The 22,407-nt window shown below is 34.0% G+C and overlaps 5 protein-coding genes across 5 annotated transcripts; 2 read left to right on the forward strand and 3 right to left on the reverse strand.

Annotated features, from left to right (window-relative positions):
* Nucleotides 1-931: 931 nt before the first annotated feature.
* On the reverse strand, nt 932-3,938 carry TRIADDRAFT_56755 (uncharacterized protein; the record flags this gene model as incomplete). Its single annotated transcript, XM_002112992.1, has 11 exons — nt 932-994; nt 1,105-1,172; nt 1,273-1,362; nt 1,436-1,544; nt 2,023-2,097; nt 2,228-2,266; nt 2,406-2,488; nt 2,582-2,629; nt 2,928-3,006; nt 3,182-3,213; nt 3,503-3,938. 11 exons carry the CDS (start codon nt 3,936-3,938, stop codon nt 932-934), a joined length of 1,122 nt encoding a protein of 373 aa, XP_002113028.1.
* Nucleotides 3,939-6,715: 2,777 nt separating this feature from the next.
* On the reverse strand, nt 6,716-7,961 carry TRIADDRAFT_26050 (uncharacterized protein; the record flags this gene model as incomplete). Its single annotated transcript, XM_002112993.1, has 2 exons — nt 6,716-7,290; nt 7,613-7,961. 2 exons carry the CDS (start codon nt 7,959-7,961, stop codon nt 6,716-6,718), a joined length of 924 nt encoding a protein of 307 aa, XP_002113029.1.
* A 1,357-nt stretch (nt 7,962-9,318) lies between these two features.
* TRIADDRAFT_56757 (uncharacterized protein) lies at nt 9,319-10,531 on the reverse strand (the record flags this gene model as incomplete). The annotated part of the gene is made up of 3 exons (XM_002112994.1): nt 9,319-9,893; nt 10,104-10,455; nt 10,502-10,531. The coding sequence occupies 3 exons, from the start codon at nt 10,529-10,531 to the stop codon at nt 9,319-9,321; spliced, it is 957 nt and encodes a 318-aa protein (XP_002113030.1).
* Nucleotides 10,532-12,208: 1,677 nt separating this feature from the next.
* Nucleotides 12,209-12,669, forward strand: TRIADDRAFT_56758 (uncharacterized protein; the record flags this gene model as incomplete). The annotated part of the gene is made up of 2 exons (XM_002112550.1): nt 12,209-12,553; nt 12,646-12,669. The coding sequence occupies 2 exons, from the start codon at nt 12,209-12,211 to the stop codon at nt 12,667-12,669; spliced, it is 369 nt and encodes a 122-aa protein (XP_002112586.1).
* Nucleotides 12,670-14,393: 1,724 nt separating this feature from the next.
* Nucleotides 14,394-21,114, forward strand: TRIADDRAFT_25163 (uncharacterized protein; the record flags this gene model as incomplete). The annotated part of the gene is made up of 11 exons (XM_002112551.1): nt 14,394-14,814; nt 15,016-16,142; nt 16,295-16,441; nt 16,667-17,136; nt 17,455-17,788; nt 18,374-18,767; nt 18,846-19,404; nt 19,498-19,741; nt 19,808-19,898; nt 20,097-20,273; nt 20,600-21,114. Coding segments are annotated over 11 exons (4,479 nt in total), but the record flags the coding sequence as incomplete, so codon positions are not given.
* Nucleotides 21,115-22,407: the final 1,293 nt, after the last annotated feature.

Raw genomic sequence — 22,407 nt, forward strand, 5'->3', positions numbered from 1 at the left:
TTTGACTGTACTTAGTGCTTTCGACTTTGAATACCTAGATCTAAAGGATTTCAAAAATTATCCCTATCTATTAATATATAATTATTAAGACTGAATGAAAAATTCTGTAATCAACTATAACTTGCACGCATGATTGAGATAAGCGTCACTAGATTACACTATTTAGCTCACTGACTTCAGGAACTTGATACTTTGATTATTTCAAGTCAGTCATATTTTATTTAGCGTATTTCAAGCAGCGGGTTTCTTATTAGTTTAGTTAATCAGTTAATATACGAGTATCACAGCATAATTTAAATAGGTGATTGCTACTGGATTATTACGCCAAGTTGCTTTAATAGTTATAAGCATCCTTAAAATGCTACGTTTATCGCTTGTAACAGTGCAAATATCATTTAGCAAATTGTACGATCTATCAATAAAGGATTTGAAACGTCACTTTATTTCTGTATAAATTTTAAAGTTACATATAACTTCTTAGTTGATACATTCATACCGTATTCTTACTTGAAATTTTCTAGAGTACCTATTTATCTATCGTAGTTGCTGTATACATAAGACATTGTTCTTGCTAATCCATAGAACGGAATATTACAATAAACATTTTTAACTAGACTAATATTCTCCCATACCCGAATAACAAAATATTCCAATGATCGTTTCATTCTACTCTTAAAGAAACTATTATATGTACTACGATTATATCATCTGTTGAACTTTACAATTACAGTCGCATTGTTTCTTCAAAAAAATATAGCATAGGAATGCTGACGTATATTGAAAAGTACTGATTACATACATAAGTAATATAATTCAAACTTTTATGGTACTTATCGATCTTTTATATACCTCTAACCTGTGTAATCTTAAAACATATACAGTAATAGTATCATATCTATATGCGCGCATACAGATAACAAAAAATAAATAGCTATTTACGGACTTGACGTTTAAAGCAAGATTTGAAAAATTCGTAACCGTTTGCTTTTTTCTCCTGTAACAGAATAAAATAGTATTAATCATGGTTCATATAAATAAGGATGGACAATGTATATTTTAACAAATGGCTATACTGGTTCTTAAGTTAGTTAAAGTTCACATTACCACGTAGCGTCTTTCACGTCTACTTCTTAAGACATCGACAAAATCTTCGTAATGTAGAGTGCCATCATCTGAACATATAAGTTCAAAGTTTAAAACGATGAAAATAACAACAGCTAAATTAATCCGTTCAAGATAATCTTAAAGATTCGTTATGGTGTGGTTACTCACCATTTAGGTCGAATAAGTAGAAGATGACATTTACAATTGTAGGATCCAATGTTAAGCGAGTTGATGCTCTCAGAGCTCTATTAAATTCATCTAGATGGTAATTACACAAAGTAAGGTGAGCGAATAATCATTTCAGGAAAGTAGTTTAATGGAATGAACATACCTTTAGTGATGCATTGATTTGTGATAGCAAACATACGCATCGCTACTGAGAAATCATCCAAACTTCTAATAAATGTACTAAATTTTTCAAACATCGGGAATGTGATGTACTATAAAAAGATTTGTTTTATGGTTATTTGCATTGCATCATTATTTTTTAATTTCTCTATCGAAAATGTTATATTTCCTCACGTTAGTATTATTGACTTTTCCTTCTATTCGTTCGAGAAACTCCTTCCGCTCGATTTGGCTTACGTGATTGAGTAAAATTCGAGCAAAATCAGTTTCTGAGATTGTAGACATCCCTTTCGAGTATACTTGAAAGTAGAAATTGTTAAAGACAGCATTCGACAATTTGTGTTCAAATATTACAGTACGATATAATTAAAAATCGACAATGAATACTGGTCATTAGCTATTTGAAGGATATTTCTAATTCTAAAACTTCTTTCTGTAAGTCTTCAAAGAATCTATCATTCATGAAGAAATTATCATGATAAGAAAGAGATTCAACGTCTTTACATATTATATTACGATGAACGTATAGCTGTTAGAGTGTTTCCACCTGAAGAAATCTTCTTTATTTACTTCGCGATTAGTTTTAAACCCAAATAAGTGCGCTACTAAAGTGGATTTAAATCCATCGGTCTTTCCGTCAGCTTCCTAATATAAAAGTTGAACGTTGACATTAGATGTGCAGTTTAATCATTCTTACTGTATATGTTTGAGCTACGATGAAAAGAAAAATCATGAAATTTAGATGATATCTGTATTAAGTAGCAAGATCTGTTACCTTTGATTTACTTTCCTTCGGTGAAATCATTTCTTGTAACTGCAATGGTAGAAGATTTGAGATGTTGTGATGTTGAAATGCAGCAGATATAATTAATTTGGTTTAGTATGTTGGATTACAGATAGTAAATTATTAGCATATAAGTATCATACTCTTTGAATTACGTGTTAGCGCTTACGTTTAGAAATTCTTTAAAATCAATATTTCCACTACAATCGGTGTCTATCATTCTAAAAGCAATATCGATGCCAGAACGAGGTTCTATAAATTCAAATAATTGAGGATTCCATTAATCAGATATTTGAAATATTTATATTGAAAGTTACTGATGTCGGAAGAATAGGTCATACTTACTTGTTAAAGCATTTACGAGAAAAAGAAACTCCGAATAGGTAATTATCCCTAAATGAAGTATATAACTATTTAATGAATAGGGCAAAGACGTTGTGAAAACATCGATAAATCCATTTCAGTAGTGCTTTAATAAACTTAAACCGCAACCGAGTAGAGGTAAAGCTTATCGTGATGCATAGCATTCCAGTTATTATTATTACTGGATGAGAGACTAATTTATAGTTAAAAATTCGTTACTCTAACTTATAATTAGTATTAATCACGCTAATATAGTCTATAATGTTTGTTAGAAAGGGACATTTTCAATTACGACTGCATCAGATGCTATATAACATATATCTCTTACCCTCATGGCCGATTGAACGAAATAGCTTGGCAGAACCTCGTGATGCTGGCGGTGTCTTTTTGAGCATTTCTTCTACTTCCTACGTATACAGTATTAGAATCCATTTAGCAAAGAATGATATCTTAATCACATCGATTGTATAATTAGGTTATATAAAATGGAGAATCATAATCAACATCTTATAAACTACAGGCAAAGTAGTATTTGATCACGAATATAAGACTATTATTAATATTATACGTAGAACAACTAACCCTTTGTGATAGTGCCATTCGACATTTACGCGCTAGAGGTAGGAAAAGGAATCAAGAAGTGAATTGATTTACCATGTTCATGTATATATAAAACATATATGGCACGGTCAATGTAAGGATTCGGGCATTCTATAGAATGCCCGACACTCCGGGCAATGTACGAGAAAACTTCTACAGTACACTTCTTTGTAATAAAAATAAGACAGTACATTACAACATTAACATTGCTATCGTATGATGTTAAAATTGATAGCGTCATTATCAGCATTTCAATCTGATCTACGCTAGATAAAAATTCTGTTTCTTGAATGCTTTATTTACCAGTAACGTGAGACCCTAAAAGACATTGTAAAAAATCGTGGGGCGTCATCACCGGTTCTCCCATATATTCACGTGAAGCATAGCTATTAAATCGGCGTTGGCTCTTTTTTAACTTGACAACTTTGGGTACAGTTTCTTCTTCTTGATTTTCTTCCTCGGCAGCATAAGTGATGGGTAAAAGCGATGATAGCCAACGTTGACGGTGATGATAGAGCCATATTACACCGCCTAATCCAGCGGCTAAAACCGTGGCAACGGAGGCTAATGATGATTTACTTCTTCCACCTTGATTACTGTTGGAATTTTCGGATCGATTGAACCAGGTCGATTGTGTAGATAATGTTCGTGATTGTGATATAAGAGATGAGCTGGAAAGGCGTAAATTTTTAACTTGTAGAGGGGAGAGAAATCTACTCCCAAATCGACAAGCAGACATTTTTCTTTCGCCCTCCTACAAGAGACTTGGGCAGCAACTGCTTTACTACGTATTCGGTAGTAATCTTTATATGTCGCAGTAGAATGGTTTGAAGCCGTCTTGACGTATAGAAAAATAGATGAAAAAAGCTTCCTCTCGTACTCACTCTTACCGTGCAAATATGTGATCACCTTCTCATCTATCTGTCTCAATGTGCTATTATTAACTAGTGAAGAAGAGTAGACAATTGGGTGACACTTTATTTGCATAATGATTTTGGGCAGTTATGCCTTCTGTCCGCCCGTCTTAGTCCGGGCCGGTCTTTCAATGACAAAATGGCAGAATGATCGAACGATTTCTCCTTATAATATCTTCATAAACTCAATGGCATAAAGGATACACTGTATAGCATTACTGCAACTAATTCCTTCTGCTTCTGTAGACTACTGCAACTAGCCGATTCTTGGCTAAAGGACTTTTGTATAATATCTTCATGAACTTAAGGGCATAAAGGGTGCACTGTACTGTATAGCATTAGCTAATTCCCCTCTGCTCCTGTATACTAAAAACGCAACGATGCTGCCACTTAGCTGCAGCCCATGCAGCCACAATTCGTTGGGGATTCTGTTTTTTTTAAGCAATGAGTTATATTCCGCCAGTAAGATTTGTAATTGACTTTATTATTAAAATTACTGGGTATTTATAGATATTCCAGCATACACCTTTTGCCTTTTGCGTCGTAGCATTTAACATATACTACATCTAATTACTAACTATTATAGCTATCGTTTACTTTACAACATAGGCATATATATATATAAATTATCAGCCCGCCTTTTACAATATAATCATGTACGGTATTACAAGACTACATATAAATCATCATATTACAAGTACTTATATGCGTGATATTCTAATCATATACTTAACGCTCTATCTAATAGCTAATGTAACGTACTGTATATCGTAATATCTAACACTATTTACAACAGATTCTTATTCCGAACACTTCTATTAAGTAAAGAGTAAAAATCAAAAGCAATAATGTGATGGTAGATTAGAGATTGCAAAACGTAAAAATTGTTGGCTTGTACTCGAGCTAATTCATGCGTGGACTATGCCTAAATAAGTACAATACTGTATAGTTAAGTGTATATTGTTATCATTTTCTACAGAGACTAACTACTAGATAGCAAATAACTGGCTAGGTAGTGATTCGATAGCCAGATCCCATATTTTAATCTAGCTGTCCATCGACCACTTTAGAGACATATCCATTTATGCAGGATATCTATAACACAGGCTGTACCCTATTCTTCGTAAACTGCAGAACACAGTAGTTTTGTGAGAATGAGTCAATCAAATCAACTTTAGATGCTTCTATGGCGTTAAATGGAAAACCAATTATCAATCATAGATAAACATGATCAAACTTGGCAATGATGCTGGTTGATATGAGATTGCGTCTGAAAAATTGATATACTTCAATGTTTACATCCTGGATAGATCTAATAATTGCAGTATTGTTGATAATCATCGAGAAATCTATCACCATATCTAATACAACCTTTATTATTGATTAAATACATATAATAGGTTGGATAAAGGAAGATGGAGTAGCGCAGCTATAAGAGGGTAGATACAATAACAACGAGTCGATGTAGAAGTAATTTTGAGTTTAGAGAAACCTTTTATTCAAACACAGATGACGTAATGCGCATAGAAATACCAAGATAGAAACAAGATAGCTTGTAGAAGAGGGGAAATCCGGGAATCCGTATGTTACGATTATAACTAATACACGTATGAGTATATCCACCATATGCCTAGCGTAATTATTGATATAGAACAGTATACGGTATAATATAACTTATTGCGGCGTTATAAGTCGAAGCTGAATTGGCTGTCAGCGCACAGACAAAATGTATTAACTTTATAGAAACAGTTACAACTACTGTAGTTAGTTATAGTGTCTACCATGGCGTATAGCATGTACGAAAGTCTTCATTTCTACTATACTGTATATCTATAGTGTAAATTCAAGCCCTGCTCATCAGTACTCAGTAATTAGGATTGCAATATTACTGCATAGGGATATTAAATGCAATAATGGATTTCTAATTCGATTACGAGTACTAACTGACAACGTAAAACCGCCCTAGAATGGTGATGCAATCTACGAGTACTGCACTGTGCATTATATAATCGTAACGTCTAGAATGCAGAAAACTGAATGTCAATCCGAAGTAATTGGACAACTGTTATCATAATTTTAATTTTAAATTAATATGAAAAGAGGTTAGTTCCTATCAATTAAAAAATAGTATTGATGTCTATTACAGAAAGCTACAGCATTATACGTTAATGCTATTCATATCTAATCACGGGTGAGCACTAGATGGTATTTATATCAAGCAATGCATTTATACATCACAGCTATTGCTTATACATGGATTTAATAATTTTGAAAAATTTAAGCATGGTATTACACATTTTTAACGCTAGAACAATGTCTAATGTCAAACTATTTAAACACATAATGAGCTTTGGCATAGGGTTTTTAGCATACGCGGTAATTTTTATGCTACTTCAGTTGATGTTGCTAGATCTTTAATTTCTATCGCCATACTGGGCATTTCCTATCCTCGAAATGCTTAACGTTGTGAGATCTTCAGGAATAATGATTCATTTACATTTAAATGATCCCCTCTACTAATATAAAATTAAACCATGAGGCTTTCTAAATACTTTTAGCTTAGAATTATATGCGCATATATAGTTTTTAGATGGCATTGTTACTATTTTTCTTTCTCGAGATGCTTTAGAGCACTAGTTCGTAACCTCTTACATGTATTATATATCTCTTTTTGTACCCAGAAGGTAGGCATAAACCTAATATAAGTATACTGCAATTCGTGAGGCCAGTATCCTGTAGTTCTATCACATAATCCAATAGTGTTAACAGCTTGCTTGGCATACGTCTCTGGTGAAGGTGCAAACAGGTTAATTTTGTTCACTTTTGAGAGTTTTGTGCATATTAGACCTGGTATAAGACTTTGGATAATGATAGAATCTTTATTATATTCGACGTTAAGGCTGCGAGAAAAAAAGTCAAGGAAAGCTTTACTGGATGAATAAACTGACATTAAGGCCATAGGAACAGAAGCCGCAATGGACGCCACGTTTACAATTGCACCCCTTTTATTCTCGATCATTTTTGGTAGGACAAGACGAGTCATTTCCATTGCTGATATAACATTAATATTCAGTATTTGCTCTAATATTTGATCACTCAGTTCATCGTAATAACTGGGATATTCATAGGCAATACCAACATTATTGACAAGTATACCTACGTCCAAATTTTGAATTTCTATAGTACAAGATGATTAGAAAAATGAAAGTTAATAATTTAAGATTGAAATTGATTTAGGCTTGCATATCATAACACACTGTATGCTGATTGATGCTATGATCTTGAACAGGATAGTAACCTATGTTTATTCTACTTTACAAGTTGGACAATTTAATTAAGCTAAGCAATGTTTCGATTTTTAATTCCATTATTAAAAAACTGCTACATTTACAACAGTGATAAATAAGGTAAGTCGATGGACACGCAGCCACTACTGGGTAGGAAGGGGGAGATAGCAAACAATATACGGAATAAACATTATTGTGGTAAGGTAGATTACCTGAAGATATGGTTTGGTAAATTTTCTTTGGCTGATTGAAATCAATAGCCAATGTCTTTATCTCATGATGACAGTGGCTTTCAAGCTCTTCTTTGACTGCCTTTAATTTATCTTTATTCCTACTAATCAATAAAACATTCATGCCTCGATGGGCTAATTCCCTTGCATAAGCTTTACCGATACCATCTGTTGAACCAGTTACGATGGCCCATTGCCCAAGTTTTGTTAATCGAAGACGGAATCCAAGTTTAGGTAGAACAAATAGACGAAGAAAATGCCATAGTGTTAGGCTAATTCGAATGATTATATATGTCGCTCCCAAGTGTCCTAATATTTCGTACAAATTCATAATGTCTGCGTATCAATCGCTATCATAAAATGAATCGTTATTAATTTAAAAGTCAACAATTTTGTAGCACCTAGGACAGGTTAACTGCTGTAGATGTAGATGCGTAGATACGTGATATACTCTATTGATAATTGCTGTACGTCTGCGCGAAGACTATATATGATTACGTAAAATCGTTTATACAATTAGAGCGTATGAATGATTTATTGTTACTAAGCAGAATAGAATTTGATTACGTAATCTCGTAAAGTATTGTACTGTACAGTAGAGTATGAAATAATCTAAACTTAAGAAAGCTACTAGGTTATGGATGGAAACTTGGAAATTTGTTATTACGGGGGCGGAATACTTTTCCATTAGGTCAGCTAGACTTTGTAGTGTTGCAATATTCCTGTACACTAATGGGCATTACACGACAGTTGATCCAGAGCATCTGCTCCTGCCCTTGATAACTGGCACGATCCCTAACAACTACGTAAGAGTACGAGTATACTGCAGTAGTTAATAACTCAAGAGGTCAAGGAGATGTGAGCTTACAGTTAATTTAATTAACTCTTTTATAACAGTAGACGTCTTGCTATCCTTGCCTAGCTTACAGGCCTGGTATACGATTAGACCAACTAGGCTGCTACTGGCTATGTAAACAGTAAACGAGCCGTAGTTTAACAGCGTCCTTCTAGTATACCAGCTATAAATGGAGTACTTACAGTAAAAGTAATATTTATTTATCAATTATTTGCTGAATAGTTATAACATAAAATAACAACAACTCTTGAATATTTTACCAACAGTAAAACAGATACTACCAGTAATAAGCTACCGTAGATATAGATTAAATCCTATAATTGTAGAACAGAATTAGTGACCATGTTTTTCGTTTAAAAATAAGATGTACATCTTTACGACTAGCTGTAATTGAAAATTCGTAACCGATTTCCGCGTTATTGAATTTCTCGAAAAATTATTATACATCGAAGATGTAGAGATATAGATAACAAAATCAGCTATCGTAATTATCCGTGATTGAGTGGATTGATTGATCATCAGTTCTATTTCATTTAAAGAGCAAGGCATATTATAGGTTGGTCATTAGCTATAAAGACAATAATGAAATGGTCTAATTTAATTGAATATAGGAAGGATAGTTACTTCACAAATACCTATCGTATGCCATGCAATATTATAGGCTAAATATACTATTATGCATAATAATCCAACGGTAAATCAACAACATCTCAGCTAAGAATATTTAATGTTGACGTTCTATGAGAGCAAAATGATAACTTTTGCATCAATTTTTTAGAGCTACACTTGTATGCAAGAAAAAGCTTTTACTGTTTAAATTGAATTTGGTCAATTATTTCTGCTTGGTAAGGTATTTTAAAGCTTTTACCCGCAAGCCAGATAATTGACTAAAGTACAATGAAATCTTTGCGGATCTCGGTAATAAATTGGTAATACATGCTTGTAATTCATGAGGCCAATATCCATGAGTTCTATTTGCAATTCCTACAGTATTGAGTGCGCTAGTGGCGAAAGTATCAGCAGAAGGAGCAAAAAGAGACGACCGTCTTATTTTGCTCATATTAGAGCAAACAAAGGCAGGCAGTACAGATTGGATAATGATCCCTTTACTTTGATACTCCTTTTGAAATGCGAGGGTTACCGAGTCGACATAAGATTTACTTGCAGCATAGACAGCCAATAAAGGAGTCGGCGTTTCGGCAGATATCGATGCAATATTAATAATTGCACCCTTCTTTTTGGCCACCATTTTAGGTAGAACGACTCGCGTCATTTCATTGATGGATACTATATTAACATTGACAATATTTTGAGTTACTTGCTTGTCTATGTCCAAGTAATATTCAGGATAGGCGCAACTGACACCAACATTATTAACGAGAACTCCAATATCCAAGTTAGCAATCTCTGCAAAGGGCAACATGCCAAGAAGTAAGCAAAGGCTTAGAATAGACGCATAATTTGAGATCGATATAATCTATTGGAGCTACAAATCTCTAACTAACATATCGTATTATAAAAATGGATCGTTATGCAAATTAGCCATTTTTGAGTTACATCCTAGTCTCATAATACTACTTGTACACCTCATTGCATTGGTTAGAGGTATTGGGTTACCTGATTCAATTTGTGAATAGATATCGGATAGCTTTGAAAAATCGATAGCAAGGATTTTAACATCAATCTTGTCATTGATTGCTTTAATTTCTTTCTCAACATCTTGCAATTTACTGTAATTTCTACTGATTAGGTAGACGTTTAAGCCACGACGCGCTAACGCTTTGGCATAACCTTTACCAATACCATCTGTTGAGCCCGTTACAATGGCCCATTGACCTAATTTGCTTAAATTATATCGAAAGCCAGCTTTGGGAAGAACAAAGAGACGTAAAAAGCGTACAACTGCATAAAGAGCCTCTAATCCTAGAATGGCAGCAGCCACATAGCCCAAAATTAGGATCAAACCCATCTACAAAAGTAAATATATATATATTTATACAAAATAACCAAGTAACCTCGTTCAAAAGTCTGCTAACAACGTTCATTTCTACTTGATTACTATCTGATAAGATCACTTCTTCAAGCCATTAAGCTTATGATTATCTTGATAAGAACAGTAGAATAATCATCGATCTCCTCTTAGCTTGTTGATCTTTTCTAGGCTACTTACTGTTGATAAATACCTTGTAATTAACCAATCTGTTTGGTGAGGATGCAGGCGATCGTCTTCTCCAGGCAAGCAATGGAAGCACCAGCTAGTGAAAAGCGCACATGCACAGTACGCGTAATAAAGTATAGTACAGTACTGTAGAGTACAATACGGTACACAGGCTTACGGTGGCCCAGAAGGCTCAGACGTACAGTCATTTTACGCTTAGGTCCCTGTCAAACAAGGAGGGGAATACGCAAGATGTCATACAGAGCACAGTAAAAAGCTACGCATGCGTACAGTACTTTTACGCTCTGGTCACTGTCAAACAAGGAAGGAAATACGCACGATGTCATACGGAGCACAGTAACAAGCTACACATGCATACAGTACAGTACTTTAACGCTCAGGTCCCTGTCAAACAATGAGTCCTGAGCGTAAAGTACTGTACTGTACTGTACTGTAGAGCACGGCTCTGGTTCTCAGCCAATACTGTACTGTACAGCAATAAGTATCGTAACATTACGCATGCGTAGAGGCAGCATGTTATTTATTGTACAGTGTACAGTACTGTAGAGCACCGCTTTGGTTCTCAGCCAATACAGTACAGTACTGTAACTGTACACTAGTGTACAGTACAGTACAGTACAGCAATAATTCTGATAAAATCACGCATGCGTAGAGTCAGCATCTTCTACATTGTACAGTACGGCTTTGGTTCTCAGCCAATACAGTACTGTACAGCAATAAGTATCACAACATCACGCATGCGTAGAGCCAGCATCTTGTACTGTACATTGTACTGTACTGTACAGTACTATACAGTACAGCCAATACAGTACTGTACACTAGTACTGTACAGCAATAAGTATGGTAACATCACGCATGTGTATAACCAGGAGAAGCATTATTGCAACGCGCATGTGCACAAACGGCAGGATCGTGTCATACATACTGTGCATGCGCTTTGCCAACCTCACAATTTAAAAAAAGAGAGGCAGATTTAAAATCTGGAGGCCAAAATGACTATCTCCATTTTCTGTACTTCCGTCGCTTGGAAAAATAGTTTGCCTTGTCTATCTTGGTAGACTGTGTGTTGAGTATTATTTTTTCACCTTGTTGTAGACGTAGTATTCAAATCCACTCGATATCATCATTTTGAGTCATAACCAGTGTAGACAGTCTCGCTTTCGAGTTTCGACTATGGTCATCGGTCAAGCCTTGTCGATCGTAAGCAATGGAGCATCCTTGCTTGTCGCTTTCTGGAATTGAAGCATTATAGTAGTAAGTATTATTGACATTGATTAATTGACATAAAGTTTCTTCTCAAGACTGCCAATATTACTTCTATAGTACGTAAATTACCATCAGAGGATTGACCATTCATTAGTTATTTCACTGTGATTGAAATTTTGGTTGTTGACTTCACACTTAGCAAGGGATATCATGGCTGCTCGCGTCTTAGAGTCACGATAGCTTGCAATCATTTTGCCTTGCCTTACCATCATTGAGGGATTATATCAAAAGGATAATGATATCTTGGCGTGATACAATTTTTTAATCGATTTTAGTAATGGAGGAACATATCGACGAGCATAAAAGTAACCCAAGTAGCCTTCCAGCGAGTGCGTTCAATTCAAGCTTTACCACACCACAATCTTCATCACGAAAGCGCTATCTCGGCCGGTATCCATTTGTGAGTAAAAGAAGAAGAATCTTGGCTGAAATTGAAGGAAATGACCAATCACACAACCAGCAATGGTTGAGAAGATCACCACGGTTACAAGATAAAGCTGCCAAACAAAACCAACAAATCAGTAGTAATCTCTTAAATGCTAACCTTCAGCCATGCTACGATGAAAGTAACCAATGCAATGCCAGTACATCTAGGAAAAAGCCAAAATCAAGTCAAAACACGGTAAGTACTGTTCGGCGATCATCATTTGCTATGTAGATAATCGTTCATTTTATCTTTTCTTTTCTTGAAACAATCGCCTTATTTACTAACAGATTGCATGTGTATTGGTGGTATAAATCATCATCCTCTTCAATTGTTTATTGAGAAGTTCATTTTTTTCCCTTCTCGAATCATCTTGATGAGCTAAGCAGTAAACATGATGGCGCTAATAAACTTGCCCAAACATGTTTACTACAGTCATAAGTTATGTATGGAAAATGAATTTAAAAATACAATTCAATTTTTCATTGATAAGAATCATCGCATTCGTGTATGCTATTTCTTGGATTTTATCGTCCATATTGCTAGATGTAAAACTGTATTAGCGGCATAACAAAGTAGTTAATACTGTCACTGTATATATACGCGTACACATAAATTATGAATATAAACAGTTATTATTTTGGATTATAAAGTACTGAATGTATCATCAAATGTGAGGTAAATTAGGTTAAACCTTCTATAAAACGTGCAACCTAGTATCGTTCTAGTCGCCTGGTGACTGATTCTGAATTATCTAGATCATAGAGTATTTATCCTGCTTTCTTTACAGTTAATAATACCACACAAATCCTAGTTGCTTTTAATAATGCGCTTATTCAAGTTACAAATTCTAAAAGATCACCATAAAATTTTAAAGACGTAATGAGATCAACGTTAACAAGAAGTAGGCGTAATTGGGAGTTGATCATTGCTTTCGATATGAACAAGAATTCTATATAATTTAATACATCTGGGCACGTAATCATTTGCAACTCAGTAGTTGATCTTGTCTAGCAATCATGCAAGCATTGCTAATATTAGCTGGAGCTAATAAGAACATTTTTATATTTTCCTTGCTCCTTATACAGTATTTACAGGGACTACTAAAAGAGAGAAAAAATCTCTTTGAGTAATCCCTGGTATGTATCTAAAATGGTATGTAGTAAGTAAGTATACTGTGCGCCTTCAACAGTAATTTTGCTTATTGACAAGTAAGGCCGATTCATAAAATTCATGGTTAACCATAAAACGAAAAATAGTCCTTTATTTTTCGAGTAATACAATGATGTAACGTTAAGTACATCAAGCTATAGGAATGCTATAAATGTTTTTTCCGGTTATAATGAAGTAAAATAGCATCTAATTGTTTACTAATCGCGGTTTTTCAGACTAAATGTAAATCGAAGCTATCATATCAGCTTTCAGACATGCCCGATACTCAGCAAGTATTTTTAACTTCAAGCGGGGAAGATCAATTAGATGAAGAAATCGTTTTGATGGCCGCAAAGGTAGAAGAGAAGTTTGCTAAAGAAAACAATAAACTTTCTTCCCCTATAATGAACACCCAAATGGAAGATAAGGAGCATCAATTACCAATTTCTAGTGGTGTACAGAAAGTATATAATCTACGTAAAATACGTCCTAGACGAAGTCAATCTCGTTCTAGTAAAGTTATAGTATTACCTGCTGAAGACAATAATCGATCAAATACAAGTTTAAATCGGACATCTTCAACTTTCCTTTGCGACTCGCAAGAAAATCACAGTGAGGAACAATACTTAGCTAAGCCACCCTTAGCTAGTACACCTCATCGTATCTATTCTATAGATAAAGATAGTAACAGCAGCTTTGACAGTTTAGAAATGCATAGCGACAAAAGCAAGATGTCTTCACGAAGTTCAGAAGGTAACCTCATTTTATCTCTTGGCGTTAACTGTAAATTGACTTTAATTAACGGGATCATTTAGTTTTGCTACTATTCTAATAACACTAATTAATTTTACAAACTTTAGCTAGGATATCTGAATATAAATTAAAGCTCTCATCATGGGATCTACCTCCGGCAGTATTAGAAAATTATCGATCGGTAGGCATTACCAAAATGTTCGAATGGCAAGTCCAATGTCTTACCTTAGGTAATGTCTTGAACGGTGGTAATCTCGTATACGCTGCTCCTACTAGTGCTGGTAAAACTTTAATCGCTGAACTACTCATGTTAAAACGTGTATTGGAAAGTAAAAGAAAAGCCTTACTCATTTTACCATACGTCAGCGTTGTTCGTGAAAAAACAGCTTACTTACAACGATTATTTGAATCTACTGGTATACGAGTAGGTGGATTTATGGGTAAACAAGCTCCATCGGGTGGCTTCGACAATATTGATATCGCAATTTGTACAATTGAGAAGGCAAACAGTTTAATAAATAGGCTAATGGAAGAGAGACAACTTGAGCAGCTAGGTAAGATAACAATAAATTACTAATTATAAGTAAGAGTAATTATTTCATCATAGCAAATTCAATGAAAATTAATCACATAAAAATTCACTTAATAATGAAGTTATACCTAGCCTTGTGCAATTACTGTCAATGCAGCCATTCATGCTAGATAAACTTTTAAATTTGCTCCTAATTTCTTCATAAAAACAATTTTCGTTTTAGGTATTATCGTAATCGACGAAATGCACGTTATCGGTGATCCTTACAGAGGTTATCTACTTGAATTACTGCTTGTTAAAGTACTATATTGGACAAGTAAAGCAAAGACATCAACTACGGAAAATCATTCAACTAGTATTCAAATTATCGGAATGAGCGCAACGCTTCCAAACTTGCATGTTATGGCTAAATGGATTAATGGTAAAGTATACAACTCTTCCTTTAGACCAGTACCATTAACTCAAATGGTTCAAATAGGAAAAACAATTTATAATCATCAAATGCAACCAATACGTAATATTGATAGTGAAAATGAAATAACACAAATTTGCCTAGAAACTGTTTGTCACGCACATGGAGTATTAATTTTCTGTCCGACAAAAAATCATTGTGAGAAATTAGCTCAAAATCTGGCCTCACAGTTCATTCCACATATTGATTATTTAGACGAGCCTGTAGTACCATCAAGTTATGCTACAGAATCCAATCGATTAAATTTAAATAGAACAAAATTGTTAACTACTCTTGCCCAACTCAAGTCGACTCCTGTTGGATTAGATCCGGTATTGGAATCTACGATAACTAAAGGTATTGCTTTCCATCACGCTGGTCTAACAATAGAAGAAAGAGATATCATAGAGGCAGCATTTAGGAGTGGTATCATATTAGTTATTATTGCTACGTCGACGTTATCATCAGGTGTTAACTTGCCTGCAAGAAGGGTCATTATCCGTACACCAATTTTTTATGGACGTCTAATTGACGTTATCACCTACCGGCAGATGGTAGGCCGAGCTGGGCGTAAAGGTATAGATGATATAGGTGAAAGCATTCTTATATGTAACAACAGGGAGATGGATCGTGTTTCTAAATTAGTAACTGCCACGCCTGATCCTGTAATAAGTTGTTTCTCGAAATGTAAAAATCCTGATGAAGACAATGGAATGATGAAGCGTGCTCTACTTGAAGTTATTAATAGTGGTTTTGCGAAAACATTTACGGATACAGTATTATACATATCATGTACATTACTAGCAGCTAGTACTGAAGCTGATATGAGTTTATCATTAGATAACGCACTCGAATCCACACTACAGTTTTTAGAGGAAAATGAATTCATTAAACGTCAAGTAAGCAAATCAATTATTAAAATATTTTAAAAACAAAACATCCGTAATACTTATGGGATGTACCTCCGTAAGCGTTATTGATGATTTTATCATTAAATTATTATAATTTTTTTTAGGTTGAAGATACTAATAGTACTAATACCGAATGTAAGGCAAGCCTACAATACTACGCAACCAAATTAGGAGAAGCAACTGTTGCATCAGCATTATCACCTGATCAAGCATTAATAGTCTTCGCTGATTTGCAGAAAGCTCGTAAAAGTTTTGTACTAGAAAATGAATTGCATATCATTTATCAGGTAAATGGGATTAAAATCAAGTAATAAATTAAGCTATTTAACATTGCTACCACAACAAACCTATTTTTCAGTTTGTTTATGTTTGAAAATATATATATATATACAGTATATATGCTGCTTTATTCCGCAACATCATTATGAGTTATGCAAGCGGATATTTGAATGTATTCATATGATATTTAATCCTAAAATAATGATTTTAATTAATCAATACATTTCTTATAGGTAACACCCATTAACTTAAATGATCAGTTAAAAGGTATTGATTGGTATAATTATTTACGTATTTGGGAGAAATTACCCGATGATATGAAATATGTTGGAAGAATAATTGGGGTAGCAGAATCATATCTTACCAAGGGTGCCCGTGGTAGGTTGCCCCAAAGGACCATAGCTCAGCGTAATACTCTATCTGTGCATCTTCGCTTCTACACAGCATTAGTGTTAAATGCATTAATTCATGAAGTTCCCTTGATTGATATTTCCAATTATTATGGATTATCTCGTGGTCAGTTGCAATCGCTACAAAATTCAGCTGCTACTTTTTCCGGTATGGTAACTATTTTTTGCAAAAAACTTTGTTGGCACAACCTTCATCTACTTTTAGAGCAATTTCAGAGTCGTCTAGCTTTTGGAATTGAAAGAGAATTATGTGACCTTGTCAGAATATCCTTATTAAATGGCACTCGGGCTAGGTAACTTATTAGCCCTAAATTCACATTTATTCTTGGAAATTGTCTGTCTGTTTGCAGAAGTAACCGTAATTATTCAAAATTCTAAACAGATTTCTATTTCGTCTATTGGAAAATGTGATTAATACTAATATATGTACGTGTATATCAGTATTTCTTATAGCATTATATGCATATAACACAATTTTATTCTATTAGTAAATAGCAGACTTATTTTTATTAAGTATTAACCGTCTAGTTTACTGTATTCAACTGTACTATGTTAATGTTATATTTGCAGTTATAAGAATATAATTAAAAATAAGTCTGTTTTATTTGCAGAGCTTTATACAATGCTGGATTGCAAACTGTTGTGGCAATTTCTAAATCTTCATCGACAATTATAGAACAAATTTTATATAAGGCAACACCATTTCGTAGTAAGTTTAGCGATGGCTATTATGAAATTGAGACAAATATCGACACTGCTTGCCCTTGGATTGGCTGCCGAAGAGGTATGACTTATAAGCAAGCTGCTAGCTACATCATTGAAGAAGCCAAGCAAATGGTTGCCGCCGATACTAATATAGAGCATCTAGTCAATAATAATCCAAGAACCGATCGTATTAGTAGCATAGATCATCGATCTACTGGGGTACATTCCGTATCTTCATTTGTAGCACCAAATATGAAAAATTACCATCAGGTAAAGATATTGATTTATAATATTAGAATATAGTGATCATGTAATTCGTAGTATTGTGTATGTACGCTGTTCTACTATGATTTATTTATTTCCGTTTTATATTTAACTATGTTTTATTAGCTACGCAACATAGGCCGTAGTGTAAAAAATTGTCAGTTTCCGGCTGAAGGTAAATCAGAAAATGCTCACGAAAGTTCCATAGATAAGAATGTGAAAGACAACGATAAAATAGAAAAAGAGAAGGCACATACAGTAACTTGGAAAACGCCTCCTTCAGTCAACAAGGAACTCGATAAAGCAAATATCAACATGTATGGATGCTCACAGGCATTTGACTATGTATCGCTCACCGATTCGTACCTTTTGCGAGCTGTTAGTAGTACAAATACAGCATCTAACGTTAATCATCATTATGTTCATGATGAAAAGTGTAAAAATGAAATTGGCATCGATGCTACGCTGAGTGATGATGAGTTTATAGCTGAACTAAATACTCAAATTATATTAGCAGCAAACAATTCCAAGAACCTAAATGGTATCGAGAGTAAGAACAAGGATGACTCTTTCGATTTTGAAACCTTAACGTCATTAAATGGAGATCTGAAATCAGATTTAGACAAAAATGCTGAAGATAGTTGCTTTAGTATCATCGACGTTACTGGTAGTAAGGAATTATTCGATGTATTTATAAACGAATGGAGGCATCAAAGAGCTTACACCCTAAGTCTTGCATGCGAGCCAAAATCGCAACTTCATAAAGGTATTGGAAGTAATATTAGATATCGACCATCACAGACGCAATCCGATCTATCCTCTTCTTCCTCTATTATTTTCGATGATCGTTACATTGTTGTTGGTATCGCAATCTGCTGGGGTGGCTTTGATTCGTACTTCGTTAACTTAGGCGACTGCAATACATTACAAGATGATGTTGCAAACAATATCGAAAGTACTCTCATGACACCTAATACTGACCCTTTATTATTACGTCAGCATCGTATAGAATCTGTAATGAATGTATTATCAGATTCATCAGCAATTAAAATAGCTTATAACCTGAAGGAGCAGTATAAGATATTAACAAGGCATCTACAAGTAGAAATAAAAGGCACTAGTTATGATCCTAAAATTGGAATTTGGTTATTAGATCAAGATGCTCACGAAAAAACATTTCATGCAATAATATCAAATTATTTAGCTGATGAAGCTGCACTTTTAGATTGTGTTATAGGTACTTGTACTGATGGTAATGGAATTGGCCTGCATTATAACAGCCAAACTAGTGGTAGACGGCGCGCATGTATCGAATCGGTATTGGTTCATAAGTTGCATTCTGTTGTTGAAGCTATGTTAAAAGAGAGAGAATTATATAAACTTTACTCGGAAATTGAAATGCCAACTATTCGGACATTATGTTGGCTAGAATTAGATGGTATTGGATTTTGTATGGATGAATGTCAGCAGCAGATTGAACGCTTACAATATAGACTTCATTATATTGAGGAAATGGCATATAGAATTGCTGGTAGGTCATTTCAGTTGACATCTCCTACCGATATCGCACATGTTCTTTATACGGAATTAAAGTTAACTATAGGAAATAACAATAGCGACTTTAGCAATTACAGTAATAATAATAATAATAATAATAGAGGAAAGAAGAATCCTATGAAACGAAGCACATGTAAAGACGTACTCCAAAAATTATCTCAAATTCATCCGCTGCCAGCTTTAGTATTAGAATGGCGTAGAATCAACTCAGCCCTTACAAAGACTTTATATCCCCTGAAACGCTACAGTAAATACTGTCATAAGTCTAAAACTTATAGAGTGTATCCTACGTGTCAGATGCATACAGCTACGGGTCGTATTTCAATTAGTGATCCTAACTTACAAAATATACCAAAAGATTTTGATATCGCTGTGATATGTGAAGACAGCTCAACATCCGTTATAGAATCTCTATCAGCGTCTATGCAAATGCGTGAGAAAATGGTTCGTATGAGAAATATTATTGGCTGTACAAACGACACCATATTACTTTCAGCTGATTATTCGCAGCTAGAGTTGAGATTGATTGGTAAGCAACCTTAACTGCTATGATAACAATTATTGCTATATTAATAGTATCTTATAGGATACAATATAAGTATAATGGAATATCATTATCTTTTATCTATTCCATTTCTCTTATTAAATATAACGGTTATCATACTATATAAATAAATAAAATAAAATATATATCTTAACTGTGATAATTTGTTGTAATACATATTAGCTCACTTATCGGAAGATAAGCAATTGAGTCGAGTACTAAATGATGGAGGAGATGTTTTTAAAGCGATTGCGTCCGAGTGGTTGTGCATACCAACAGACCATGTTAGCGATGAGCAACGACAAAGGGCAAAACAAATGTGTTATGGAATTATTTATGGTATGACACCGATGGCATTAGGTAGGTAAAAAATAATAGATCGCTACAGCGTATCTATCTTACATTTGCCTACAGAGAGCTATACTGAAAGAAATTGATTACAATGTTATTGTAAAACTTATAAACGATGAATTTTATGCATGCTGATGTCGTATAATTATTAGAAGAAGTTCTTATTAAATTAAGTTTGTGCCATCCATTGTAGACGTTACAGTAATTTTATTTTCTGCATCAATCTTGTTAAATTCTCATTTCATATGAGATGGATGTTTTATAACAATGAGATTAGATTATATTGTAATGGTACGTACATAAGATTAACGTGTTGAAATTAATTTCTGTCGCAGGGGAACAAATGAAGGTGCCTGAAGAACAGGCTGCTACTTTTATGCATACCTTCAAAAGTCGCTACAATGGTATCGCTAAATTTATAGAAAAAACGTTAGTATCTTGTCGGCGGGAAGGTTACGTATCTACAATTATGAATAGAAAACGCTTATTACCTAACATTCGTTCAACCAATGCTCGCCTAAGAAGCCATGCGGAACGCCAAGCAATTAATACCACGGTTCAAGGGTCAGCAGCTGATTTAGTTAAAATTGCCATGATAAACATTCATAAACGAATCGATGAAATGTGTGCTAACCGAGCGAATCGAGATAATGCTGAATGGAAACCAAAATTTGTATTACAAATGCACGATGAATTATTATTCGAGATTAAGGCGAATGAACTTGAATCAGTTTCTTTGATTGTAAAGCAGGAAATGGAAAATGCATTGAAACTGCGTGTAAAATTAGAAGTTAAAATTAAAACCGGTAAATATTGGGGCGAGCTTGTTAATTACACTTATCGTTGTTAGTCATATAATTTATTTTTTACCCAATTGAAAATGCTATTATATTGAGCTATTTATTGATCACTTTATTGATCGTTTTATTAATCTTTTCGATGTAACAACAACAGATGGCACAAATCCGATAAAGCGAGTGTTTTCAGATTTTGATAGATAATAAACTACTTCTACCAAGGGCAACAACTGTACCTATCTTAACCTTGTAAATTCTACGTTAGAGGTATCTAATTTATTTATACTGAATATATTGTTGTCTTCAGTGCAGTAAGTGTAAATTAATACTGTATAAATTGGCTTGTATGATAAAGCTTTGTAGCACCTGCAAAATGTATTAAAATAATGACTAACTTTGTCGACTGTATATTTCAGAGTATGAACTATTTGACAGGTGTATGAATCGATTGTATAGTTATTTAATATAGACTTTGAATTGAATTTCATATAGGTGTAGTCAATAAAATTATATTTTTCAATTTCTTAGCCTAATATAAACCAGGATTATTAATTACACGATAAATGTCATCATTATAATCGTTACATTATACGTACAGTATATCTTACGTATGTATCATTTTTGCAGTAGTTATACCTTCATGTACTGTATGTGTATTAAATAATAATTTTAGCTGTACAGTATTGTACACTTCGTCTCTACTCGTAGTCTGCTATCTGTGCAAACTCTGAAACTTAGCCCAGCCTATACAGAATGCATATTCATTGCGACGTATGTATATTAAGTGCGTGTTCGTGGCTATGAAGTAGATATAAGATGTCAGTTTTGGAATTATATAGTCATGAAATTTATAGCAGTCATACTGAAAGGAGAAATCTGATTTCACTAAAGACTAAGAGGAACTTCAAAAAGTATTACTGTTTAAGCTTTTCAATACATAAAATTTTAATATGGATAAACTAGACCATACAAATATTATTTATTCCTACGTAATAACTTTAATATTTCCAGTGTTGCGAAGTGAAATTGAGATGCTTCCAAAGTGAACAACATTAAAATTATTATATTCATGTCAAAACCGACATATATCTATATATTCAACAATATTTTGCGTACGGTTGATCTGAGCTGACTATTGATTTAATAATAGTCGAGCACTATACAAGCATTGTACGCATTCTGATTTAAAAATCAGAGTGATCGGACAGTAGAGTAAGATCACCATTAAGATGAATACAAACAATTCATAAGCACAATACAGCAGAAGCCCAGTTACTTAACGAATATGTCCATATTTTAAATATCGGATCTGAAGCATTATATATTATGTATAAAAGAAAGTAAGT

Source organism: Trichoplax adhaerens, genomic scaffold (genome assembly GCF_000150275.1).
Source record: "Trichoplax adhaerens TRIADscaffold_5 genomic scaffold, whole genome shotgun sequence".
NCBI lineage: Eukaryota > Metazoa > Placozoa > Uniplacotomia > Trichoplacea > Trichoplacidae > Trichoplax > Trichoplax adhaerens.